Source organism: Ochotona princeps, chromosome 9 (genome assembly GCF_030435755.1).
Source record: "Ochotona princeps isolate mOchPri1 chromosome 9, mOchPri1.hap1, whole genome shotgun sequence".
In the NCBI taxonomy this organism is placed as follows: domain Eukaryota; kingdom Metazoa; phylum Chordata; class Mammalia; order Lagomorpha; family Ochotonidae; genus Ochotona; species Ochotona princeps.
In genome coordinates this window covers 6811895-6839529 of record NC_080840.1, presented here as the reverse complement: position 1 = coordinate 6839529, position 27635 = coordinate 6811895, and the positions used below count along the sequence as shown (strand labels likewise).

The 27635-nt window shown below is 47.4% G+C and overlaps 1 protein-coding gene across 1 annotated transcript in view; it reads left to right on the top strand.

Annotated features, from left to right (window-relative positions):
- The window catches only part of TG (thyroglobulin), a 205445-nt gene that overhangs the window by 48549 nt on the left and 129261 nt on the right, over positions 1 to 27635 (top strand). Inside the window, exons 23-29 of the mRNA XM_004580737.2 lie at positions 2047 to 2163; positions 3543 to 3658; positions 5719 to 5827; positions 9316 to 9507; positions 13901 to 14068; positions 24407 to 24472; positions 26233 to 26313. Of these exons, the coding sequence (XP_004580794.2) occupies positions 2047 to 2163; positions 3543 to 3658; positions 5719 to 5827; positions 9316 to 9507; positions 13901 to 14068; positions 24407 to 24472; positions 26233 to 26313 (849 nt within the window). The remainder of the gene's footprint in view (positions 1 to 2046; positions 2164 to 3542; positions 3659 to 5718; positions 5828 to 9315; positions 9508 to 13900; positions 14069 to 24406; positions 24473 to 26232; positions 26314 to 27635) is intronic.

Genomic DNA, 27635 nt, shown 5'->3' with positions numbered 1-27635 from the left:
GTGAGAGGACCTGGACCCAGGGCTGCCTGAAGACCTGGTGCTCTGTCCCCGCTGCCTGCCGCACTGTCCTAAATCCTCCTTCATCTTCTCTGCCTTTCCTGTAGCAAACATGCACCTTCTACTTGTTCTTTGTTTAACTTAGAGTGAGTCTGACCTTAGTGGGAAAGTGTTTCATGGCTCTCTTAACCTTTACCTGGAAATGAAGTCTCCTTAATCTGCTCTTTGTTAGCTCAAGCTAAGGATTTCTGACAAAGTCAAGTGCCTATGCAGAAACATCTGCTTGCTGCTGTTATCATATCTTTATAATGTTCTCTGCTAGTTTGCTGGCCTTGTAAAGCTATTGGTAGTCATTCACATGTCTGTCCGTCCGTCTGTCCACCCACCTATCCATCCATGCAGCCAACAAACAAAGACTGCCATCTTTGTCATTATCCTAGCTAGTCAGAGCTCCACTAGGGTCAGAACATTTCATGAAAACATCCTCTACACCAGGACAAACTCTAGAAGGAGGCAGGTGCACACAGCCATGCTAGTCTGGAGAGAATCATGATCTGGTGTGTGCTGCATTCTCTCCCCGAGACATTTGTAAATATCAGCAAAGTATGGGTGTGTGATATGTGGGAAATTGTCCCAAAGGCATCTATAGATCCACAAGCAATATCAACTTTCACTGGCATCTCAGCTTGCTCCCTGGACCTGCTTCAGTGAGAACTGAGCCCCATTGATTTCTGTTTGCATTGCAAAACCAATAACATTTTTGGAAAACTTAGAGACTAGAGCATCTTTGAAATTGTATTTAGTTTTCTGAAACTGCTGTATATCAGCCAAAACCTAAGTACTCTTTGATGAAGATGGTACAGTATTTCTAGAAGATGAAGTATCTACACATAAGATACCAAGGAGGATAAAAATAAGACCATGAGAAAATGAAAGTACGGCTGAGCACAAGCATGTAGTGACTTCTATGTTCAATGTGAAATGACCACTTCATAACATTCAGAATTATTTTCTCTAAAGTCTTGAGGTGCTTCTGTTGCATTAAAATTACCCTCTACTAGTCAACCCTGAAAAGAATAACCTACCTCAAAATGAAAATTGAGAGAGAGTGAGAGAGAGAGAGAGATGCAAATCTTTCATGCCCTGATTCACTCCCTAAATGCCTGCAGGAGCTGGGACTGGACTAGCACAGGCATTGATTGTTAGGAAAACAGAGAAAAGATAGTCACTCTGGATGTCCTTGAATATATGACTGATCTAGACACAAACATCGCTTGTAAAGCAGTGAGTGTAGGTCATGGATGCTTCTATAGAGTTTTTCAGCATGTCTGCAAAGAGCCGATACTCTTGTGCCTTGAACTTAAGTAGAAGCCTTGATTTTTGATAGTCTGCTTGGAAGATGAGTCTCATATCTTGAGTTGCTCTGCGTACTTTTCTTCACTTGGTAAAGATTGAGTTCCAAGTCTGATAGCCTTGAGAAACTAAACTGGTTTCTCCTTATTTGTCTAGTTCAGTGGGCATGTGGTTATGATACTACAACCAAATGGAGTTCACATGTGCTGATGGTGGCTAGAGAAACAGATGCTGTTTCATCACTTCCACAAATACTGTTTTAAAAGCTCTTGAGCCATGAGACACACCTCCACGTTTATAGGAACTCATGTGCACCTATCTTGCAAAAAATAAAATAGCATGTATCAGAAATAATTCAAGTTGTTTCATGGCAAGAAAAATATAATAAAATATTATTTTATGTATATTCTAATTAGAATTCAAAGATGACAAAATAAGAAAGTAAAAGTTTAGATAGAAAAATCAGGAGGAGTTGTAAGTTTCTAGCATATTAAATTGTCCTTTAAGGTCTGTTAGTATTGGGTAAAAGACAGCAAGCTGAGACCACTTTAAGAGAAATCGCTCTTCTTTGAACATTTGTGTGGCCATTGGCTGACAATGGGAAGTGACTTTAGAGTCAATACTCTGGTTTTTTTCTACTTCTCTTTACCATTCAGAGCAAGATTCACAAAACTGATAATTGTGCTTAATTCTCAGTTATGCTGAAATTTGAGAAGGCTCCGGCATGGAAGGTGGTCTCCAGTGCTGAGGCCCCAGTGGCAGTCAGCTCCAAAGTTGCTGGCTCTGAATTCTCATTGGTGCAGTGCTTGGCAGGTAAGGGATGGTGATAAGATGGGCACACAGTCAATGGTGTAGAAGTCTCTCCTGCTGACATTGGCAAGACAAACTGAATCAAAGCGTTAAAACTATAATAATAATAATAATAATAATAATAATAATAATAATAAAAATAAAACACCTTATCAAAACCCACTGTAAACCCAGCGACTTTCAAAATGCATATTTTGTTAGCTAGAAAATCCATTGCAGAATTTATAATGCACCTGCTACATACCAAGAACTCTTCAGTCTTAAGGAATGGAAGTGAAGGGAGTTAGTTCATCATAGAACTATTTTCCGAGGTTGGGATAGAGGTGTGTCTGCCTCCACAGTGCAGTCAGGGAAGTGTAATAACGGCCACTGCTTGCTGCATCCATGCTAGTACAGGTATTCTCTCATAATCCTTCAGCCACCCATAATGCAGGCATGGTTTTCTTGAATTACAGTTGAGAAAAATAAGGCTTTGAAAGTTTGTCTCATTGACATAGAACTAGCAAGTGACAGAATTTAAACTCAAACCCAGTCCTAACCACTGTGTTTGGCACCCCTGGGTAATCACATGTGATTTAATCACAATGTGATGAGTGGGAATCTATTTCAGACACCTGCCTTGGGTATGATAAGTGTCTGCTATTGTTTGTGTTACAAACACAGTGGGAAAGAATGGTGCAGGAGCTGAAACGAACATGGTTTCAGAACGGGTGAAATTCGCAGGAACCAGAGGGAGAGAACCAGGGCATCAGCAGTGTGGATATGGAAACCACACCAGGAATGTCAAGCCTGAAGGAAAGCCATGGCAGTTTTGTATCTAAGGACTGTCACACACTCAGTCGTGCACACGCACTGTGACGCAGCTGCAGGTGGAGGGGCAAGCCAGTGAGAAAGGAGAGAGGAGAGAATGCAGAAGCACAGGGAGTGAAGTGAGCAGGACAGGTTCATCTGTCAGCATCTGGAGATGGTTTATCCAACCAGGCTAAGCCTCATGACCAAAACAAGCTAACAAGTGACAGGTGATACTGTGAGCAAGGCAGGCTCATCAGGGTGTCTTGCAGGATGGTGTTCTGTCACACAGAGAACAGGGCAACCCAGGACAGGACACTCCCAGATCCACTGGTGATCCAGACAGGTCGCACATGTGTGTCTGCCGTGCTGCCGCTTCTATCCTCCCTGAGATGGGGGTGGGGGTCCGTGAGTGACCCACGAGGCAGAAGATGTGCTACTTGGGATGTGCTGAGTAAGCGTCTCCCGTGTGTGTTTGTGTATGTGCTATATTTGTGCTTGTCCGCATGTGTCTATATGTGTGCCTGTGTGGGTGAGTGGTGGTCTGCCGTGACAGCCAGGTGGGTGACTGTCTCCCACCCATGTGCCTACAGACTGTGCAGAGGATGAGGCTTGCAGCTTTGTCGCAGTGTCCACAACGGGGTCGGAGGTTTCGTGTGATTTCCACACTTGGACAAGTGACAGCTACACCTGTGTGACTTCTGGTCAGGTGAGGTGTGATAGTTATTCTGTCTGTTGTCCCTCAGTGACCCTAGAACAGTTAGATGACAGGAGGAGAGAGGACAGTGGCCCCATCCCACACACTTTTTTTTCAGAGTGATGGGATGTTGAGAAATGGAAGCTGTGATTGGCCAGAGTTGGTTTCATGATGGTCTCCCAAGGCACCAGACGAAAGAGAGTCTCATGCCAGCCGCCTTTCCTGTCCCAGCAGGCAGCATGTGCTGGGCTACTCTAGGGTCAACAGTGAGGGCTCTGAGCGCCATTTGCCCCTCAGAGTCTAGGCTCAGGATTTCCTTCCATGTAGCAGTAGTTATAGTTTGACAAGGCAAAGCTTCCGGTATTCACACGAGTGCCCCATGTGCATGTGTGAGTCAGCACTGTGAAACAATGGTAGTTTCTGTGGGACCCACTAGCTCCTGGTCCTGAGCACACATGTGTCTCCACTTACCTTCCCAGCTTTCTTTCACCTCCTTCAGAAAAGAGCATGCTCATGCTAGGCATGTTCCTATGGGGACTAATATGTCATAATCTGCCTTCTTATCTTGTGTGTCTCATTGCTTAAATTGCCCCTGTATCTTTACACTAACCTTTCTGTGGGGGTGCATGACTTACTCCATACCCCCTCCCTTCATGGAGGATTAGAAGTTTGTGGCAGTTTTGTCACTGGAGTGTCATATACCATTTTGCCCTTGTACTTGGATGTGAGAATATATTTGTAAATGACATCTTGGAAGGGGAATGGACAGGATCCCTTGAATTTTAGGGCTCTTAAGCCATGGTCTATTGCAACATGGTAGAAACAGAAGTGAGGGACTTGCATCCACTACTCGTTTGAGGCTCTCATGACATGGGGATAATAAGGACTAGAAGAGACCACCATAGAGGAGAATCCAGAATAGCTTGGACTGTGCAGTAAATGCTAAAGGAGCATTTCCTATAATGATCACAATTGCTGTTCATTTCATTCACTGCCCTTGCTCCTGAATCAGGTTCCTGGAACATTTTGTGTCAACTGTGAAGGCTCCTCTGTGTGGCTTTGGGCTCTCCATGCAGGCCTGTATCCTGGGTTGTGACAGTTTGCTAAGTGGTCTTTCTAGATTGTTCCACACTGCTCAATACTAAGACCCATGGTCCTAGCTCCGCTACTCCTAGGCCAGGCTTGAAGTGTGAAGGGACTCTTGGTCCAGGTGGGAGGACTTAACATCCCCAGATCTGCTATTTTGCTGCCTCAGCAGGACAGTGCCACTGATGGAGCAAAGGCTGCTGCTACTGCAGGATCGTAGGCTGGAGGTCTCAAGCCTGCCATGCTTCATCCAGCCCTTTCTGTCCTCATCTGTCCAGCGAGTCCAGCTCCCTGAAAAGCAACAAGAGTCAAGACTTTCAGCAGCATTTATCATGACTCTGCTCTCAGAAATGTCCACAGGAAACCCAAGCTCAGGCAAAATACAAGGAAAATGCCTACACAATGATGGTGTGTAGTTTCTCCATCTGCACCTGCAAAGCACAGTTGCTGGAAGTAAGGCGGAGAGAACAGAAATACAAGAGAACAGCAATGTCTTGGCAACTTTGACCTTGCACTCTCCCAGTTTAAAACTCTCCCCAGATCCTCAGCTGCACAGCTGGGCCAGGAGCTGGCTCCTGCTCTTTCTCATCCCTCTCTCCCCCCACCATAACTGACTCCAAACACCACTAGACTTGGTACATGAATCCCCCTGTGATTCCTGGTCTCCGTGCCTGCTGTTCCTTCTGCATTAAATACTCTTCACCTGCGTCTACCTGGTGACTTCCAGCTCACACGTAGGTTAGGACTTTGCCCCAGAATTTTCTAGCTCACATTTCTTAATAGAATCAGTCACTCTTTTCTCCTTTCCTGCTTTCTAGATACAGTCAAGGTTGTAGCTAATGGTCTAGTTTGGAATTCACTGCTTATCTACCTGGCCGTCTGCTTCAGTGGAAGAGCAGGCAGCACCTCTTACCTTGTGGCCATGGATAGTCATTGACTTGAAGCATTGGACACCAGAGGATGACATGATCTATTTTCATTTCCAGGAACAAGACACATTGGGGAACGCGAAGGCCACCAGCTTTGCAAGCCTCAGGTGCCAAGTGAGAGTGAGGAACCGCAATTCAGATTCTCTGGCAGTGTATTTGAAGAAGGGTAGGTTGGTCAAGCTGGATGATTGTGTCATTCACTGGTAGCTTCCCTTGGTCATGTTGGAGCTGCTTTCCAGCAGGCTGCATTTAAGAAGAAATCAGACTGTTCTGCGCTCCATGCACTCAGCCTGACTTCTCTCACTCCCACCCTGCAGTAGATCTGTCCCAGCTGCTCTTGAAAAAGAGCTCACCATGTCATTGTCACCTGTCATCATGTTATATCCTGTCCCATCTGCAAGCTTGGGAGGCTCGAGCTGCAGGTGAGGAACGAAGTTGTGGAGGACATAAAGCTGTTGTGGGAAGGTTTCTGAGCAAAACGCAGCTGGGACCCAACTGCACCCCTAGGCAAACCACGCCACTGCCTGTAGTGAGGCCATCAGCATAGGGTCCCTGCCGCTGGGGCTCCCCACAGCTTCCCCTTCTGGGCCTCCTGACCCAGGAGCTTCTCTGAATCTCTTCTCTGTGGCCATGATCCAATTCTGCTTGACAACCAGCTCAGACCTCAAAGGGCTTTGTCTGTTCCACAGTATTCAGGCATCCCACTTCAGCACTGTACATGTATGTGACCTAGAGGTGTGAACCATGCTGGCAGTGGGCACACTCAGTCTGGGGGTATGTGAAGCACACAATCTGGGGAGTGTGCACTCACATGACTGGGGAGACCACATCCTCTAGGAGGTGTGCGTGTATGTGGCCTGGGGATGTGGGAAGTGTGCACTGTTGCAGTGTGTATTCCTGGGTGTAGTGCATTATAAATAGCCAAGGATGCTTTGGTGCTGTTCCATCACCATCCTTTGTCAGAGAGAAGCACAGATCTCAGAGTTTTCTGTGTGCTTTCCCACCTTGCCTTTCATGCCTTTAAGACACTCCCAGAACAAGGCACAGATACACTTTGTTATTCCACACTCACTGAGGGAAAATAAGCCAGGGAGCTAGGATGGAGTCTAGTTGTGTCAGGGTTCTCATGCAGCACCTGCCAGAGGGACAGCAGGGGGTGCACTAGCCTCTGGAAGCATGGCGGCCATCAGCAGCGTCTTTCCCAGAATGTTGTGGCTGTGCTTCTGGGCCCTGCTCTGTCCTGTCTGAACAATGCCCGTACCATAGTTTGTGAGCCATGAACCACAGCCATGTTCTGCCCCAATGAACCTGGATCTTTCCTTTTTTTTTTTCTTGATTCACACTGGAGCAGGCCTGCCTGAGTGCAAGCCAAGCTCAACCATGCACACACTGTGGGGGCCTGGGCATGCTGCTTACTATTCTAAGCCTGTTTCCATGATCATGTGGCATGCATCCTAAGAGGATCCAGGTTACTGGGGGTTTGGGATGATGTGACCCCGGTGAAGCCCACAGAACATTGCTTGGCATGTGACAAATACTGGGAGAGTGGAGGACCTGAACGTGATCATTTTCCCTTGTCACTAGGAAGCTTCCCTCCAGCCCAAGGCAATGGCTGTTAAGCAGAAGGCAAGCAGAGGTAGCTGACAGTGGGATGGGGATGAAGAAAGGCGTGGGGGTGTCTTTTTCTGAGGTTATGGCTTAAGGCAGGTGGCTGGGGCTGGGGACAGCAGTAACCCCAGGAGATTCTGCCCTGCAGGGTTTGCTGGCACCTCCACCTTGACTTAGCAGCAACTGCCAGGGAGGCTGCATTCAGATGCAGCTCTGGTTCTTCTGGTCACTGGCCAGGGACCCTGTCCATTTTTAAAGTAACAAAGCATTGGAAGTGTTTTCTAAAAATAAGAACCTAAATAAGCAAATGAACTCTAAAAAAAGTTCCTTAAAAACCATAATTTGGTCTTTCTTTTATTGTAACCATAAAAATGTAATTATATTTCTTTTAAAGTATCTACTCCTACTTTTTTTGTTTGTTTTTCTTATACTTTGGAGAACATTCTTGCTGAGGAAACTGAGAAACTTCCTTGTTGCCAAACTGGATCTGGGGCAGAACTGTGCATTGCTCCTTTGGTTTGTTTTGCCTTTTTTGTTCCAGGCTGCAGAGGCAGCCGCCTGTCTGCCAGCACAGAGGAGGAAGAAGGAGGCTAGAGGCCTCTGGCTCTCTTTCTGACTCTGCCCCCACTCAGCTGCACGGAGCAGCATGGCTTCCTTGTTTGATTTGAAGCTTACTGCTATTCCTCTGTGATGGGAATGGTGTGCCACAACTAAGGGGCACAGGATATGTCCTTGACATGTAGCAGTAGGCAGCTAATCATAATCTTTCACATCCCTCACCCTGAGTGACATGGAAGATGGGACCCAAGGTGGGGCCAGCTTGTTCTGGGGACTGGCTGCTGTCCCTGCTCATAGATTCCGCCTGTGGGCCTTGTACATGGAGGAAGAGCTACATGACCTCTTACTATTCACTGCCCCAGGGTGGAGCTGCCTGCACTCTGACAGCTCTCCCAGGCCAACTCTGCTGTTAGACTGTTAGAGGGCTGTTAGACTGTGGTGCTTTAGGGATTTCCAGGGAAGGGACACTGAAATTGAGAGCCGGGGGTTGAGAAAGAATTGGCCATGTCCAGACCTCAGGGGAGCTGGGCCTCTGTGCCACCTGCCCACGGTGGAGGACAACACAACAAGCTGAGACATATCCTACAACCCCAGGGCAGCACTGCCCACAGGACTCCCTGCAGGGAGGAAGCTGGCCTTTAAATCTGCACTGTCCAGGACAGTCACTATCATATGTGTGGCTACTGCAGCATGAATGCTGGTTGGCTGGAAATGCTATTGAAGTGGTCATCTGTGGGAGTGACTGCTCTCTCACGTATCACATGGAAGCAAGCTTGCATGAATGTCAACATGGTCTGAATATGCTTAGACAAAGGACACTGAAGCTTCAAGTGCTGGTTCAAATAAAATGAGAGAGCTGGAGGGAGGGAGATGTGGATTCCACCTGCACAGGAGCAGAGGCAGACGCTGCAAACTCAGTTGGGCCTCTGCTGAAGAGTCGAATGGGTGCTGTGCCTGGCAGAGCAGGCGGGGCTGAGTAAGCCAATGGTTGCAGAGAGGAGCTGAGTATAGCATCATGGCCCAGTGGCATAGTAAGTTAAAGCACGGCTGATGGATGCCTGCATCCCATATGGGAGTGTCTAGGATTGAGTCTTGCCTCCATGCTCGATCCAGCTCCCTGTTAATGCACCTAGCAGGTAGCACATGATGGCCCAAGTACTTGGGCACCTGCCACCCATACAGGAGACCTTGACAGAGTCCCTGGCCTCATCCTGCTCCATCCCCAGCTGTTGTGGGTATCTGCAGAGAGAACCAGCAGATAGACGATCTCCATCTCCTTCTTCCTTTCCCTTCTAATGACCTTATCTTTCAAATAAAATAAGTAAATCTTTGAAAAATGGAGACATTTCATGGTGCCAAGTACAACTATTCATGAAGTACACACTGACCCTGGGTGGTTGAACAAATGATCGTGTGAGATCAGTAAACTCAGTTCAGCTCTACCATGTCTTTGACGTCTTATTAAAATTTTTCTTGCCTTTACCCCAGGCCAAGAATTCACCACAGTGAGTCAGAAAAGCTTTGAACCAACTGGTTTCCAAAACCTGCTCTCCGGATTGTATAACCCCGTGGTATTTCCAGCCTCCGGAGCCAACCTGACCGACGCCCACCTCTTCTGTCTGCTTGCTTGTGACCGCGATTCCTGTTGTGATGGCTTCATTCTCACACAGGTGCAAGGAGGTAATGGTGCTGTGAGGGCCAGAGGCTAACAAGGGATGGGGAACATGGCAAAATGCAGAAGCCAGGACACCAATGTGGAGCCAGGTCTGGACAGCTGAAGGTTGGAAGCAGCCAGACCCAAACGTAACAGGATACTCAATGTGCACCAACTCAAGAACAAGCCCCAACTAACTTTTCACATGCCACACACAATGCTCGCCACATCACATGGTCCACTGGCTTATTCCTCCTCGCTAAACTCAGGTGAGGTGTTAAGAGCTCTGTTTTCCAAGTGATGTCCTTCTCAGAGAGGTAAGGGAAGGTGGCCTTAAGTCTTGAACAGTGCCTGGTTTCTATGTGGTGAAGAGAAGAGGAGAGCAGGTATCAAGGGCCTGTTACAAATCGGAAGAGCCATGAAGAAGCTGGTGGCCACGCAAGCAGGGGGAGCGGGGTGGGACGTGAGCCTTGGCTTTGAAAAGGAGCAGGAGAGCAAGACAGGAGGGGCCGGACCATTAGAACCTTGCATATTTCACTCACTGTCTTCTGTGTGGGGAGGACCCTGGGACTTCTCAGAACTCCTTAAGGAATGAAGTGTCTTGAGCAGTTGTGGAACCAGAACTGTGGCTGGTGTGTGCAGAGGTGCTGTCCGGGGGGTGAGAATACGTGAGGAGAGGTCAGTGAAGAGCTCCCATGGGAGTCCAGGCAAGCACGGGAGCTATGGCAGTAGAAACTCAGCTTTTCAGGAGTGAGATTCAGCAAAGCTTTAAGTGGATGATGGCTGAGGATAGAAACTTGCCAGAGATTGTTCTCAGGTATCTGGCTAGTTAGCCCAGTTGGATAGCATGAAAGAAAGCTAATGGCTAATGGGAAATGGAGATTCACCTAGGTCATGAATCCATATGAGTCCACAACATGTAGTTCACGGCTTTGGGTGCCAAAATCTAGAGACAAGAGGGATGTTTGAGAGTGAGAAGGAAATGTTAGTGTCACCAGCACCTAGTGTGGCGCCAGGTGTAGGTCTGGAGGAGCTGAGGGTCCAAAAGGAAGACGATGAAGGGTGACCATAATGGCCTTGTAGGAAGGATCTGCCGAGTGACAGAGGATAGGTGGTCAGACAGGAGCAAGAGCCACAGGAGGGCAGAGTCTGGTGGAAACCATGGAGGGAGAAGGCTGGGCAATGAGGGAAGCTGTCCACAGTTTTGGATACTCCTCAGAGGCGAGGCAAAGGATGACTGAGCATGCTCCAGTTAACCACAGTGGTCAATGGTGGCTCTCAGATGGGAGAGTTGGTTCCTCACATTCCATCTAGGTTTGCTGCCCTGTGATCATGTGGTATGCATTCCTGCTAGTGTTTACACAGGGGTCACATGTTTCACATACATGTTTGGGTCTCTGTGCACATCTGTATTTGGATACACCGAATGCACACCCCGCAAATCTTCACTGAACTAACTGCACTTTCTCAGGATGTCACGGGTTCCCCAGATGCTTGGCTACTCAGCAGACTGTGATTTTTCAGGCTGGAAAGACTGAGTTCATTTTCCACAGCAGCATCTATGGAGGAGTGGTTTTGTTCCATGGAGCACTAGGCTCACAAAATCCTTTTTCTTCGTGACATTTCTGGCTGGCAGCTTGCTTGCTTTGCCCACCAAGTGTGACCTGTGGTCTGTGCCTTATACAGAGCTGAGTGACCCTCTCCCAGTGGTGAAAGCAAATCCCCTTCAAGGCTCACTCTGGGAGGTGTTGTTCCCAGTCTGGGCCAGGGCTGGATTTGGAATTCTACTTAGAAAGCCTTGGCTAGATCTACAAACAATGAGGAACAGAATCCTGCAGCATCCTTCGCTACAGCCTGGAAAATCACTTCATGTCCTGGTGGATTCCTCCCCGCTCCTCTTCCTGTTCCCATCCTGTCCCCTTTCACCCAGACTGTCCTGTTTACTAGAATCCGCAACCCAGATGGCTTTGTTCCCACTGGGGTTCACTATAAGAATTCTCCAGGCTTCTGAACCTGTGTGGCAAGTTGAGGATCCCTAGGGGAGAGGGCGTCTGCAACTGGCATGACTGTAATGAAGCTGGCAGTGACCTGCAGCTCTAATGGACCCCCACCTTCCAGGCCCAGGGAGCGCTCCCTAACATGTCAGCACCAGCAGGACAAGCTGCTTGGCTCCTCTCCTGAGTTCTGAGAGCAGAGGGATAAACACACCTCACTACTTTCTAACATCTAAAAGATTGTATTTACAGTTTTTCACCGAGATTCCCTACATGCCTGTATACATTGTGCTGCAGTGTGATAACCCACTGTGTGCACAGTGGGCAGAGGTCAAGCAGGGCGACCCTGGAAGCATTCATCCTCTCTCTGTGTTCAGAATCTTCCACCTCTTTGTCTTCCAGTGGTCATGAATCCCACAGTGAACTGTCAGTGACCCATGCCCTCCCGTGCCATAGAATGTGAGCACCCACTCCCTCTGGCTGGCTGCCTCCTGGTCCCCTGCGCTAATCTTTCCCCGACTCTCCCTCCCCCCCTTCCCAGCCTCTAGGAACCACCCTTCTACTCTGTACTTTTTATGAGATTGGTTTTTCAGTTACCTCAAGTGAAAACATGCAGTATTCATTTCTCTGTGCCTGGTTTATTTCACTGAACATGATGTCCTCCGGCCCTTGTGTAATTTCATTATTCTGGGTTTTGGCTTGCACCAGGATCTTACCACCGCTCACAGACTTCCTCTGGGCTCCCACGGGGCTCTTACTGTGTCTGTCTGCACCATGCTGAGGCGCCATGGTCTGCTGGCCATTCCACTCTCTCTCAGCAACTGTGCTTCTGATTTCTCCTTGTAAAATGAGGTGGTCTGAAGCGATCAGAGGACTTGAACCTGCCCGTGCAGCACCACCATTGTTAGTGACTCCCGATGTGACATGTCCAGACCCTCCCTCATGGCATTAGCCTAAGCACCTTGAGCTGGCAACTGCACCTTGGACGCCTTCTTAGATTGATTTTAGGAAACAAATAGTGGCTGCAGTTGCTATTTTATTTAAAAGACTGCCATCCGAATACAGTCAGTGGAGGCAACAAGGACCAAACATACTCCCAGACCTGACATCTGTGAGCCTTCTGCTTTGGCATAGCTGGGTGAAAGAGAGATTTGATAGTATTCCTGGATTTGGTTAGGAAATGAGGATGAAAAGTAGGAAGTAGCAAATTGCAAGATATTGTATTTCTACTTTTTGCTTTGTTTTTGGCAGAGCATGAACTACTATTTTCAAGCTTTGCTTATCCAAGAGATACGCAAAATAACATACTTGTAGATCCACGTCAATTTGGGAGATTTGCTGGGTTATGTGAGACTCATCTTCCTCATCAGGAAAGCAGAGGTCATTGTCCATGAAGCAGAGGGAATTCATATATGTTTAAAGCATTTACCAGTGTCTAGCACAGTGTAGACATCTGAAACATTCAGATTGCTTTAGCCCACTATAGCCACTTTTGATTTCAAGTAGCTTGGAGGGCTATCTTACCTGATGCTAAAATAAAATTGGAATGCTCAAGTTGCTTTTTAAAATTCAGAGCAGGGAGTTATTCAATGCAAGTACGAGTACAAGTACAAGTACAAGAAGGCCTCTGCAAATCTCAGAGTCTCTTGGCCCAGTATGGCCTTGGGCATGTGACCTCTGCTTATATGTGTCCACACACACAGAGCTTGTGTCCTATGTCATGGGGCGCAGGCCCTAACTCCCCAAATGCCTAAAACAAGTAGGAACCAGGAACTCCTCCTGGATCTCCCAGGTGAGCAGACCTTCTCGGACCATCACCTGCTACCTCCTGCACTGTGCATTAGCAGAAAGCTGGAACTGGATGAATCTGAATATAGGTACTCCAGTATGGGATGTAGGCATCCAAAGTGACAACTTAACCACTATACAAAATGCCTGTCTTACAGGTGTCGGTTTTTAATGTTCCTCCATGTTGAATCTAAAGGCCTTTTTAGAGTCTTTTCAGAGTATATTTCCTGATGAGGTCAGGGAGCAGGCAGAAGTTGGGATCAGAGAGAAGTGAGGGTAGAGAAAGAAACAGCAGCACCAGTCCATTACATTGAAGCCATGCAGTGATCTCTGTGTTGAGGGGAGGAAGAATAGGGCACCTGAGATCTTGGCAGTTATACCCCAGGGTACTAGCTGTGTTGTCCACATACTGATCCAATGAAGAAGAGGCTGTGATGGAGGGGACAGCTCCTGAGGCTTGGTGCCTGTCCTCCCCTTGGGAATGTGCCTATAGGACACCAGCAGGACTGCTGGGAGGATGAGCCCAATCTGGAAATAGGCCCAGTGTCAGTGTCCACTCCACAGTACTTGTTGCTGGGACCCAGCAGTGTCTGTCCAGTGTGTCAACCTCCCCCCTCTCTTTCCTGTGGCCCTGCAGGTCCCATCATCTGTGGGTTGCTGAACTCCCCTGATGTCCTGCTGTGCAATGTCAAAGACTGGAGAGACAGCTCTGAAGCCCAGGCCAACACCACGTGTCCAGGAGTGATAGATTATCGTGGGCGCCACGAGCTGACACTGCGGTTGGGAGACCAGGAGTTCAGCATGAGTAAGCCTCCACCATTGACCTACACTCTTTCCGAAATTTTCTTCTGACCAGCAAGGCCCCTCTGCTACTTTCCTATGAGCCCTCCCTGTGCTCCCAGGAATATATACTTCGGAAAAAAAACTGACCTGAAAAGTACATGGGAAACCCCCAGCATGTGGGCAGCATTGCATTGGAAGTGTCGATGTTAGCACCCACGACTGCAGGCTGCTAGAGGCGGGATGGCAGCTGGTGGGCACACTGACCTCATCTGGTTCCCTCACCAGGCTAGGGGACTGGCAGCTGACTGACTGGGTTGGGTCTGGACTTGGCTGGGAGGGGCTAACCCTGCCTCTGGCCTCCTCCTGCTGTGGATGGACATGTTCTTGTCCTGTAGGTGGCAGAAGCAGGCTAGAGCAAGGAAGAGCAAGCAAGGCCTCTCAGGGTCCAGCAAAGGCCTGACACGCAGCCACCCCTGCCACATTCTGTGCGGGGAAAATCAGAGGCTGAAGTCAGGAAATGTACTCTGCTTCATAGTGGCAGGAATTACAGGTGCAAAATGTGTCAATACAAAAAAGGGGGAGGAATTGGATCCCAAATGCATTCTGCCTCCCTAATCAATGCCCCTTACCTAGGATATGTTCACCTGTGTGAGTTAAAAAATACTAAGTGGTACCAACTGCATTACAGAGAAGAGAAGCTCTGATCCTTGTTGTGTTGCCCAATTAACAGGAGTAACCACTGAGTTTTCTCCTTCCCCTTTCTCTGATCTCGCTTTTTGCCAACGTGTAAGCATTAGTGCTAGAAGTCTCCTCTGCCATTATTGTTCCATGCCCTTAGTTCAAAGATGGGTGGTCAGTGCTGGAGGAATCTTTCTGTCTTCTACAACCCTGTCCTGCCACTCCCAGAACATATCATCATCAAAAAGCAGTTTCCTGCTCTGTGCTGAACAGAGCCCTGAGGGTTAGGACCAATAGGATCTGCAACACCAGGAGCTGGCTGGAATACAGATCCTCAGGCCCCACTCCACATGTGCAGGGTGGACCCAGTCATCTGTGTTTGAACAAGCGGTCTGGATGATGCTTGTGCCAGCTAAGGTTGATGACTCTGATGATTTGCCAGTTTCCTTCTAGGATCAAGAATCCAAGTTATGCTGAGGGCAGAGAGCAGCTCCATCTCCTCATTTCTGGTGTGTGTGGTTGGGAAGAGCCATCTGTCCTCTCATTTCTTTTCTTCCCTGTCTGCCAGCATATGGATTCAGAATGAAGCATTGCGCTTCTGCTCTGCCCTTGTGGCTGCACACCTACAAGTGAGAGAGTCAAAGGAGTATTATTGAGTGGCGCCTTTGGGTTTGTTGCATCCCCCAAGGATCAGAAATGCTCTTCTGCCTCCTGAGGAAACTCTGAGACCCATTTCTCCATGTACTGTCATTCTCAGGGTTCTGATTGCAGTGTTCAATGTCACCTCCTCTACAATCCCTCCTTTACAGCCTGCAGAGCCCATTGCTTTCTGCCCTGGCACAGGCCTTGTGCCTCTTGAATTCTGTTGACAGACAGTGTGGTAGGCAGTGCGCAATATCTGTCTTTGGAGTAGTCCCAAGATGTGGAAGTCTAGAATTGGACATGACCGTGTGAACCTGTGCAAGTCAGTGAGTCTCGCTATGCTTACGTGCTTTATGTGCTTATCTGTAAAATGAGGGTGATGTTTTGTCTTTCTTGAAGGATTGAGAAAATGACAAAAAAGGTAGAAACAAAAGTGGGTCTCATGGGAATGGCACACGCAGCACCTGCCAAGTCAGGCAGCACCTGGCAGCCTTGGCCTAGCCTCAAAGAGACACCATTGCAAAGAGACACCATTACTGTCATTCCCCCCCTTGTGCAGCCAAAGAAGCTAAGGCTTATGCAGCTTCCCAAGGCTCTGTCAAGAGGCTAGTTGAGATCTGACATTATGGCCTCAGAGCAGATGTGTTTAGAGCTGCTTGTCTTTGGTGGCACTTGCAGCTAACATCTGAGAGGAGTTTAAGGAATGCCTGAGATGCCTGCATCACCATCATCTGTTAACGTTATCTTTGCCCTGTGCTATGTTTTGAGAACTGGACTCTGTCTCATTAATGTCTGGATTTGCAACCCAGAGCATAAAACCTGGCATAGAAAACACAAACAGTGTCTGTGGAGCAGTCACCAAAGCCTCAGAAAAAATATTGCCTAATTCGGTGGAATTCCATGGAGCTTAGGTAGTTGCTTTGGGGGTAAGTAAAATCAAATAGAGTATTTATGTGATGACTGGTAAACATATGGTATCAATTACATTGAGAGGTAGCCCAGGGTGAAAAATGCATGGCAAGGAGGACCTCCGAGATATTTATGGGTAATAAATCCAGAGAGAGTTGTTTAACCCAGAGCATATGTGTGGTGTGTGCCCAAGGAGTGAGGAATGTGCCCTTGTCTGCCTCCCTGGGAGGGGGATTACCACATGGTGGCATTGGAAGGTTTGGGATTTTCTCAGTGTGTTGTCAGCGTGTATTCTGCAATGAGGATTTCAGACTGTCGGAGAGGTATTCTTGGTATTTCCAAATTGGAGGTTGCTTTTATTATGGGCCAATGAGGAGGCCAACTCCAACTGAAAGCAACAGGTACAAATCATTCTTTTCCTCAAGAAGAAGCCAGTGCTTAAGCATTTTTGGGAGTGGGAGCAAGGTGGGAATTACTTAAATTCTTATTAAAATGTGAATGGCTGGTAGATAATCATTCCTAACAGCAGACAGTGGTTGGAGGGAAACAGGAATGAGGATTCCAGCATATGAGCAACTGAAGGAAATGGCATAGAATGGATTAGAAGAGTAAGGGGTGAGGCCAGGAACAAGACAGACAAACCCTATTTCTCATACAGTTGGTTGAGGGCCAGCCTCTTTTATTCCAGGTAGTAACCAGATAGATGGTGGTTAAAAATGTGGTCTCTGGAATCAGACTCCAAGATTCCAGTCCCAGTGTGAATGCTTACTCATTGTTGGGTCTTAAAATTCTAGTTTACCAAATGAGGATTATGTGGCATCCAGCTCTTTGAGAACTTGGAAGATTAAAGGAGGAATGTGTGTGGAGCAGGACAAATGGTGCCTGGAGCAAGGCAGGGATGCGGTAGATGCTAGAGATTAGGAAGCAATGTTTAGATTTAAAATTCCTGGAACTGAGTTCTAAGACTCAGAGCTCTAGACCTGGTTTAAGGTGCTTTCTGCAGGCCCCCAGGATCTAAAGGCCATTTCCCGAGATCAGCAAATTGAGCACTAGTGTACTCTCTGGACTGCACTAGGATATGTTTTCTGAATTTCTGGTCCCTCTTCTCCTAACAGCATATCCATCAGAGGCAGTTAATAGGACTTTGAGGTATGGCTGGCCTGTGTTCATGAGCTTGCTGGTGTGTCAGAATCCATCTTGGCAGGTGATCTAGCTAATGGAGAATTAGCTTTGACAGATGTTCCTCAAATTACAATGGAGCTACTGCCCAGTAAACTCACTGCAAGTTAAACATTCTGTTGGAAGTTCATCTAACCCACTCCATGTCCTCACTGACCAGCACAGAACGCTGTAAGGCACCAGTTGCCCCCTTTAAGATTGTGGGGCTGACTGGACGCAGGAAAGGATTGTGGCTAGCCCAGGTAAAAACCTAACATCAGAACTCCAAGTCTGGTTTCTAGGGTTTATGTATCACTTTCACATCCATTTAAATTGAAAAATCAAAATTCAGAGATAGGCTGTACTTAGAAACCTTTGTTGCATTGATTATCGGTTGTATAAGATTACAGTCTGACAGAGTACCATGAATTCAGAGAGCATGCCAGTCTCCCCGGTGCATAGTACACCACACTCTCACAGCTGCCCTCTCAGCTGTCCTGATCACGTGGACAGTAATCGACTCTATCACGGCTCTACCCATTGACAGTGAATTCCACTCAGTTGTGACAAAACGTACACCAAGAAACAATTTCTGCATGAAGTGCCATAGTTGGTTCTCTGGCCTTCAGCCCAGGGACAGAGCTGTAGACCAGAGCGCCACTTCACACCTCTCCGTGCTGCCTTCTGCTGCCACGGCCCCCTTCAAGTTACCAGGAAGGTAGAGTGCATCTGAGTTGCCTTTGCCTTTGGATCAGCAAATAACACAGTTTCTGCTAAATGGGGCTTGCCGTGTTCAGCACAAGATGTGAGCTAACAGTATGTTCAACCTCAAGGATTTTTTTTCCTTGATTTTATTTTTTCTATGTGCTCAAGGCATGGGCACAGACTAAAAGCCAAACCAGGATAAACAACAGGTGGCCTTGGCCTTGGCTGATGAGGTGGACATCACTAACACCATGGCGTTTTTCCGAGCCAGGAACATTGCTTCTAATATTTTTAAAAGGCTGTAGTGAGAAGAGGATGACAGGCTCAAGGAAGCTGTGGGATCAGATGTGAACTGCTGAGTGGGGGTGTGCATGTGAGCAGCCACAGAGCAGGTGAGCTGGAGGCAGAGTGGCCGTGGCCCTGGTGCCCACTCTGCATTGCTCCTGACCTGAAGCACCAGGCTAGGTGCTAGAGAACAAGGGAGATGGAAGGCTTCTACTCACAAGGAACTCCAAGATGCAGAAGTGGACAGGAGCAACAGAAGTGGACATCATTGAGTATAGCAGGTCTCCTCTTTGCCTGTGTTAGTGTACCCAAGCCCCATCCAAGTCACTTGCCCCACAGGAGTTGAGGGTTGATGTCTGACACCAGCCTGCAGCCAAGCCTAAAGCAAAGAAGCCATCCCACAACACACACACACACACACACACACACACACACACACACACACACACTTATATGATCAGAAATCAGAAACAGTAGCACTTTCTGGCTGGGTTTTGTCTTGCTGCCAGCATCAAGAAGTGCCAGCTGTAAATCTGGGTTTCTGCTTCCCCTTTGTGCCAGGGTGATATATAATCTTAAGACAGAAATTCATTCTGGCTCTGCACCGCCAACATTTCCAAGGAACATCTCTGGACATTTTCAGCTATGTAGTTCTGGCAGGATCTAGCTTCCTGTTTGAGAGGTAAAAGAAGTAGCAAGCTAAGGGATTTCTTGTAGCAGGGTCCTGATGATATCTTTAAGTGCAAATGAATGGAAACCAGGCAAATTACATTTCTCTGAAACCTGTAAAAAGTTTAAAATTGATAGGAAAAAACTACTTAGGTTCAGAAAGCCTTCTGAACCTGTCAGTTGGGAGGCTCAGCCTGATGTGCCCCTGGAGGAAGCTGTGGTGTGCTAGGCCTGCCTTTGTGCTGGGATGACAGGGGCTGGATGAAGAGAGAGTGCAGCTGTGATTCTCATTGTAAGCAGATGCATCTAGGTTAGATGTCTCCTGAACACCTTAGGACAGGGTCCTTAAAAATCAGCTGCTGGTAATTTGCTGCAGCTTTCACGGATTGCATCCTTTTGTGTGTTTGGTACTTTTTATTTCATCCTAATTCAAATCTAACACTGAGACAAAGATTCAGGAGAATTTTTTTTATGGGAAAGGAATACAGACAGAAATGTGGGGTCATTGGCAGAAAACAATCACTAAATGGTGAGTCCTGAGGCCAGTTGTGCTTGACCCCATGAATCTGAGCAAATCCTAGAATCAGGAGGATTCTTCCACCAGGTGTTCTCGCTCTCCAGAGTGTGTAGTTGGGATAGCTGGAAGGATCACCAACACACTGCACAGCCAGCCTGCTGCCATGGCCAAGGCAGACTCTGGCTCTGTGTAGTTCCCCAGGACAAGCAGCTCCTTGTGTGCAAGTGTTATCTCAGTTATAAAATCTGGAAGGGCAGAGTGAGACACATGGGAACAGGGGCTTTCTCAGGACTGTTGGCATATGAGGAGCACAGCTTTCCTTCAGCTCCAGCTTCCTGCTGGGGGTGCAGATGTGGGGACCCCAGGACTCAACCCCTGGTGGGGGAGCTCACCATGGAGGAGAGGAGACAAGTGAACAGATGGCCTTGGTGGGGGAGGAGTGCCATTGAGTTAGTGAGCCACCCTTTGATGGCATAACCTTAGGAGACTCTCATCTTCACATCCGGCTCCTGGGCTGTGGAGGTCCCCCAGAGCTCAGGAACTGTTTTGAACCTGCCTGAACTGCAGTGGAGGTCCAGGACTGTTAGCTTGTTCTTGACAGTTGCAATCTTGGATCACCGAAGAGCTCTTCCCCTGTAGTCCTCCAGTGGACCACAGTGCCATGGCTAGCAAACAGGCACAGAAATCCTCACACCACATGTCACCTCTTCGGTGAGCCAAGGAGGGCCTTGTTCCTGTCCCTCTAGGGGTCTCCAGAGCACCTTTATTGTCAGGATTTTTTTTTAAAGATTTATTTATTTTTATTACAAAGTCAGATATACAGAAAAGAGGAGAGACAGAGAGGAAGATCTTCCGTCCAATGATTCACTCCCCAAGTGAACGCGACGGCCGGTTCTGTGCCGATCTGAAGCTGGGAACCAGGAACATCTTCCAGGTCTCCCACGTGGGTGCAGGGTCCCAAGGCTTTTGGCGGTCCTCAACTGCTTTCCCAGGCCACAATCAGGGAGCTGGATGGGAAGTGGAGTTGCCGGGATTAGAACCGGTGCCCATATGGGATCCCGGTGCGTTCAAGGCGAAGACTTTAGCTGCTCGGCCATGCCGCCGGGCCCATATTGTCAGGATTGTTTAAGACAAACCCCATAGTGCAAACTCACTCTGTGAAGGAGAACTCTCTGGTTTGGTGGCTGGTTCTGGAATGAAGCCAAGCATACTGGGCTTGGGAGGCCATCATGCTCCCTTCATTCATGGGTCACCTTGGAACTGAAACTCCACCAGCCAACCTTTCATCTGAATGCTACTAATTTGGCCAAGTACTACCCATGGTTGACATTCATTATGCTGAGGAGGCAAGTCCATGGTGCTTGTTGGGAGTAAAGAAAATTCCTGTGTTGTGAATCCTATGTGGAGTGTGGGGCTCCTGGAGAGAAGCCTCTCAACATCCCCAAACACTCCTGGACTGTGTTTTCCAATTTTAGGTCCTGTCCAGTCTCAGGGTGTGGGTGAAAACCAACTGTAGTGTCAGTGTGCCATCTCTGCAGAGGGCATCAAAATCAACCAGGAGCACCTGGCACCTGTGAGTGCTAAAGATCAGGCTCCATGCCAACCCCTGCCTCCAGCTCTCAGTGTGTACATGTTCCTGTAAGCTTGGCTGCAGGGCCATCAGCTGTGTCGGCAGCCTGTGTGCAGGGAATAGGAGAGATGTCTGGGCCATCACTACTGTTCTTCCATCATAGGACAGAGATGATGTCTGCCAAGTTCTGTATTGCTCCTAGACTGTGCTAGTGAAGTTTTGGGGAATGGAGTGAAGTTGAATGCAGGTGGATTCATTTGGTGACTTGGTTTCTTTTGTTGGGAGGATAAATCCTGCATTTACTTGGTGGGCTCTGGTTTTCATTATTCATTCTTCTTTGTATTCATATCTGTACTGAATTCTGGGCCTGTACCAAGGATCGTGCTAGGGTGGAAGACAGAAGAAGGAGTAAGGCCCAGTCCCTAGTCTCAGGAAATTTCTAGCACATTCAGGGAGCTGGTGATGATTGCCAGGTGCGAAGAGAAAGAGGTGTCCTGTGGGGGGCTGTGAGAATCCATGGGAGGGGCAGAGCAAAAAGGGAGGCCTCCAGACAAGAACACAGCACCTGCCTTATAAAGAGTGAGTGCAGACATCAATCAAGTGAAAAGAAACAGGGACTCCAGGCAGTGAGGAGGCCTATAGCAGTAATATGGAGGCTGGTACCAAGCCTAAGGCTGGGGGAGACAGGCTTCTTGGGGAACAGAAGCAGGCAGGAGGCTCTCAGACTATGAAATAAATAATAATCACTTATCCATCCCTCCTAGTTCTAAGCTGAAACTAGTCCCTGTGACAAAAAGCAGGTCAGCTAAAGGAAACAAACAGAAGGTGGCTTATGGAAAGATCAGGAACTGGCAGATGAAGATGAGTTAGCCAAGTATGTTCCTGTGGCTTCCTCTGGAGCCACCCCTGGATCTGCACTTGTCTTCAGTGGTTAACTTCTGTTCTCCATGAAAAGGTGGGATCTGGGGCCCCTCTCTGCTTTACAAATCTGCCCCTGACTTCAGCCTTGTAGTTTCCATAAGAGACTCCACAGTCATTTTAAAAATCACACTTGCCAATGATCACTGATACTGGTTAGGGGGACCTTCTGGATCTCCCAAGGGACTCACAGCATGTATGCTGGATTCAAATAAATTCCGTTGGCTGAATTGTATTGCACGGCACAGAACAGAAAGGTGCAGTGGACTCACTGTTTTTCTCAGGCTGGAAGACACATGCCTCCATTACCTGGCCATGCCCAAAGTATAAGGAAAGGCTTCATTCCTTTCTGTGCATTCTGGGTCAGAAACACCACCCAAAACCTGCATGCCTCTGTGTGGTGCTGCCACCTTTCCCTGGGTGATGGGAGAACATGCAGTTCTCCGCTAGGAACATGTACAGCAGTGTGTACATGCATGTTCAGACATGTAAAAGACCTGCCAGCTTACCAAAGTCAGAAGCAGGCTGCTGAGACCTGGAGATCCTCCTCTTGCAATTTCATGAAGGATCATTGCTCTTGCAAAGCAGCAGATGTGGGAACTGATCATTGATTTTAGTCTTTAACCTGGAAGCAGTAGAGCCTCCCTAAAGATAAACTGTTGTTTTCACCTGCTCCAAAATGTTGAGTAAGAGTTCCAATGCGTGGCCTAATGTATTTTCAAAACTTTACATCTGTATTGCAGGTATATGTGTGTGTATATCAGCATATGTACATGTTCGTATAGATATATTCCTATATATCTATATCTGGGAAAACTTAATACATTCAATGTGAGCGTAAGAAGATTTTTAACAATAGTAGGAGAATTCTGACTGCACTGTGACCAGGTGCAGAGCCCCATGGCCAGCCCTTGGTAATGTGCAAATGATGACATTGTGAGGGAACAGTGAAAGTAGAACGGAAACTGAGCAGGTGGCTGCCTGCTCTGCACTGGTGCTGTGGGTCTGTATGATGCTGCCTGCTCTGTAATGTGGAAGTGTCAGAATTTCAAAGATTCAAGTCTGGGTCATCCAGATGTCATAGGTTTTCACTTCCTTAATTTTCTAAGTGACTTCCATCCTCTAAAGAAGACTATCAGAGAAGTGTGTGAGACTTGAAGGAAATATATGCTCTCGTCTAGGGCAGGATGAGAAGTTCTGGCATCATTCAGTCTAGGTAGAGCTCAGCATTTTTGGTTCACCCTCATGACATGATGCAGGGTCAGGCTTGTGTGTGGAGGATTCACCATTTTGCCAACTGGGTTTTCCATGCAATCCTCTGTGTGTCTCTTGAAACACAAGAACTTGTACATTTTTTCACCAATATGGTTGGAGAAAATTATAAAATGCACTATTCTTCCCTTTGTGTGATGGTTAAGAACATGGGATATGGAGCCAAACACAAGAGACTCCGTTGAGGCATTAACCTCTCTTGACCTGATTTCTTTAGCTGGAACTTGGGGGACCTTGCTTTTTAACATGATAGTGAGGTATGCAGTACGCGCTGTGCTAAAGTCGCTGATTATAGTGCTGGATCTATAATAATGGCTCTTTATGCATAATGAAGTCTCACATGAAAGAAAAAGTTGGTCTTTTCCTGTGGCCTCAGATTGCCAGCCAGCTGTGTCCTGCAATGAATGTTTGTCCCTGTACCCTACAATTTTCTGAGTCCTTTTCTTAGCTTCCAATGTTACAGGGGAGGTTGGCAGGAATTGAGGACTGGACTATGAGGGAATGTGACAAGCACAACTTCATCTATGGTCATATCCATGAACACTAAAACCACCAAAAGGAGAATTTAGCAGTATTAATAGTTGGCTACATCATGACAGCTGTTGATAGCTGGGGTTTGGGGAGCATACCACAGACCCAGGTCTCTAGAACGTAGCCTGAGAACCTCTCCCACAGTCAGAAACCCAATTGGCTGGGAAAGCAAGAGTCCAGAGGAATTATGTGATGTGGAAAAAGATTTCTGAAGGCTCCCAGAAGCTCTGTTTTCTTTAAGCCAGTTTCTAGTTCCTTCAGTGATCCTCTTGTCCCAGGCTCACCATCAAAATAACCTCTTTGGTGCCTTAAATGTGACATTCAAAATCTGAAAGATCTGAATTCATACCATTGAGTTGTAATAGAGCTTCAAGAAGCTCCTGGGCTGTGGTTTGTGTGGGAAATTGAGTTCTCAAGTCTAGAAGGAGCCAGTGGGGGGAAGCAAGGGCATGTGACCAATGGGTGAAAGCACACACGTTCTTGAAAATTAACATTTTCTTTTGCAGGTCTGACAGCCCTGGAGGGAGCTCAAAACACCGTCATCCATTTCCAGCAGATTTATCTCTGGAAAGGTGAGCTCCATGGTTGAAGGGGCAGATAACGGATGAACATCCAGCCCCACTCTCACTCAAGGGCAACGTGCTCCCACAGGGAACTTGGAGAAGCATGCTTTCCAAGAGAATATTTTCTGTAGTAAACAAGGGTCTCAATTCCTCATCAGATAAGATGTGAAAGTCTGGAAGCAAAAGGGACAAGAAAGAATGGAGGGAGAAGCAGTGGGTTCCTGGGAGATCAAATTTGTTGACCACGAGCTTCCTCTGTTACCAGGATGGGAGCCTAGAGGCCACTGTAGATGGCCACTCGGTGTCCCTCCCTCACAGGGCACTGAGTCCCATGCACCTCTTCCCTGGGTCCCCAGTTGTAGGAACAGAGCCCAGGAAGGTGGCGCTGCCATGGCTATCTGGTGCGTGTGGAGGGTAAAGTGCACATGTGGCACTTCCCTTCTGTTTGTCCTCCTCTGAGTTCTGAACATTGGTTGAGTGCCTACTCAAACTCAGAAACAATGAAAGGCAGTTAGGAGAGAGGGTTGATTGAAAGTGGGACGTGAACTTCCAAGGGTTCTGATCTGAGCAATAAGGCAGTGAGCTGTTCTGCTTCATGGTCACAAGTACTGGGTGAGAGAAAAGGAAAAAGTCCCTCTCTTGCCTGTTTCCATACACACTTTTCACTTCAAGTGAAAGACTGTAGAGTACAGATTCCAGGTGGAATTACAGCAACTGGGTGTGAATCCTCATTGCCTCACTTAACCACTGGTGTGGCTTTGATACTGTTAATTAACCCCTGCAAGCCCAGATGCCCAGTGGAAATTAAAAAGTACATATGAGCATCAATCCAGTACTGCATGTAAAGTACTTAGCCCACTGCAAATGCATAATAAATTCTTATTAATATCGGTAGTGTCAGTGGTAAGGTACCAGTGAAGAGGCCTGGAGGAAGAAGGATGAAGCAGAAAGGGCTGGGAGGAGGGAAAGAAAAGAGAAGTACGTGCCATGGCTTTCAATTTAAAACAATATATTAAGATTCTTCACTCGTTTCTCATTTACTCAGACATGCTAGGCAAATCTGCAAGGGGAGAGACATTTTATTCGTTTAAAGTGAAGAAGACTGAGCCTTGCCAAGGCTAAGTGAAATGCTATGGGACCAGAAAATTCTGAGTGAGACCCTGGCCCGGCGGTGTGCCCGAAGTCCAGGGCCTGCCAGTTATCAGAAATTTCTGATGGCAAGGCATGACCTGTTAAATAAAGCAGGAGTTAGCTGTCTCTGAGATGTTTACCTCACAGAATGCAGTGTCTGGAAGGCATGCCTGAGACCGGCTTCTCCCCCAGGCGTACATGCCTTTCTTGGCAAGCTCTCCCTTATTTGGATGTTTTGTTTATTTATTTTTTTTATCTTTTCAAATGCCAGCTGAACTATTGACCATCTGAATTGTCTGGGACAAATTATTTTAGTTCCCTGAATCTCCATTTTTCTGAGTCCTTTGGGAATTTTACTCTGTATCTTCACAGGTGTTGTAAATAATAATATATATTAACATTCTATTTCCTCCAAAAGAATTTGAAGATCTCAATAGTTTCAGTATCGTGCACAACAGTTCTGTTACTGGGAGGTGGACAAACGGTCCATAAAAGCCCATGGAGTGCAGCCCTGTGCCACAAGATCTATTCCAGATCTTGTCCTGGGGACCTGGTGTGGGAACCCATGAGAATTGCACACACCTGTTACCACCCTTTCCTTATTAGCATCACAACTGCTCTGTTTTTTTCCCTGCTAGATTCTGACATGGGGTCTCGGCCTGAGTCTATGACATGTAAAGGAGACATGGAACGGAGGCTAGCATCTCCAACAGAAACAGGTACCTGCCCTGGAAACCTCATACCCTTGGATATGTTCAGCTGTGGAGCCCAGCTTGTGGCACCAAGGCTTTAGTCAATGAATACACTCATGGCATTGCCCTTTCTTCAGACAGAGATGCTTCCCCCTAAGGGTCCATGCAGTCTTCTGCTTCATAAACACGAGTTTCCTGGACAGGCAAGAGGCACAGAAAGCAAGGCAGAGCCATGATAGATGCACTTGGTTACTAGCTATGAAAGCGACTATTAAAAGAAAGTCAGACAAGCCCTTTCTTGTGTTAAAGGGAAGATCTCACCTGACCACAATCGTGGCTTTCTGTGTACCATACCTGAGGACTGTAACTTTTGGGAATGGTTTAATGATACAGCAAACTTTGAGAATCTTTTGCAAGAGACTCATGACATGCAGTGAAAGCTATGAATTTGAACATTAAATGGAACAACATTTACTTGACAATTGTTGTTACTAAGGAGGAACTAAAAGGGAGAGGGCATGGGCAGGGTTAGACGGGAGGAAAGAGGATATGCTACAAAGCAGATCAACTAGAGCCTGAACAGTTCTGCCACTTTATATTCCCTACACAGGCATGGGTAATTTGCTTACCTGTTAAGAACTTTGGGTTCTTCATGGGTTCAGTAAAATAATCCTGCCTATATCTTATCCCATTAGGTGAGAAGACACATGGCAACTGCCTTGGACCCAACAGAAACCCAAACAATGACTGTCCCTTCCCCTTCCCAGAGTGTGTAGCTCGAACGTGAGATAGAGAGCTCATGCTATTACACTTGTTTAGCAATTATGAAGACCCTCTGCATTTACTCAGAGCTTGTGGGGTCTCAGGAATATGGTTTTTTTGTGTGTTAGAAACTGGGTTCTTAGTTTAAGCAGACCTGGGTTCAAATCCCAGCTCTGCCCCTGCCTATGTAACCCTAAGTGAGTCATCCCCAAGCTGTCGTTTCTTCATCTACACGTGAGAGTTGTGTCAGAGCCCAAGACTGATTTGGAGACAAAGGGAAGCATAATAGGTGCTCAGAGGGCAGCTGCTTTGGCTATGTGGTGCAGGAGGTATCACTGATTACCCTGCTTGCTTACAGCAGGCATCCAATCAAGCATCATCACCGTCTCATTCCACTTTTATGGATTGTCGGGGTCCAATCAGAGGTCAAAACTAGGGACCCAGTGCATGTTCTCATCCCAGCTCTCTAGGTAGAGGTGACCTGCCCCACACAGAGGTTTCCACTGTAATTATCAGTCTTGCGAGTGGATCATAGAGATGGAAGCACCTGCTGTGAGGACTTGCCCTCCTTGCTTTCCAAGCAAGCC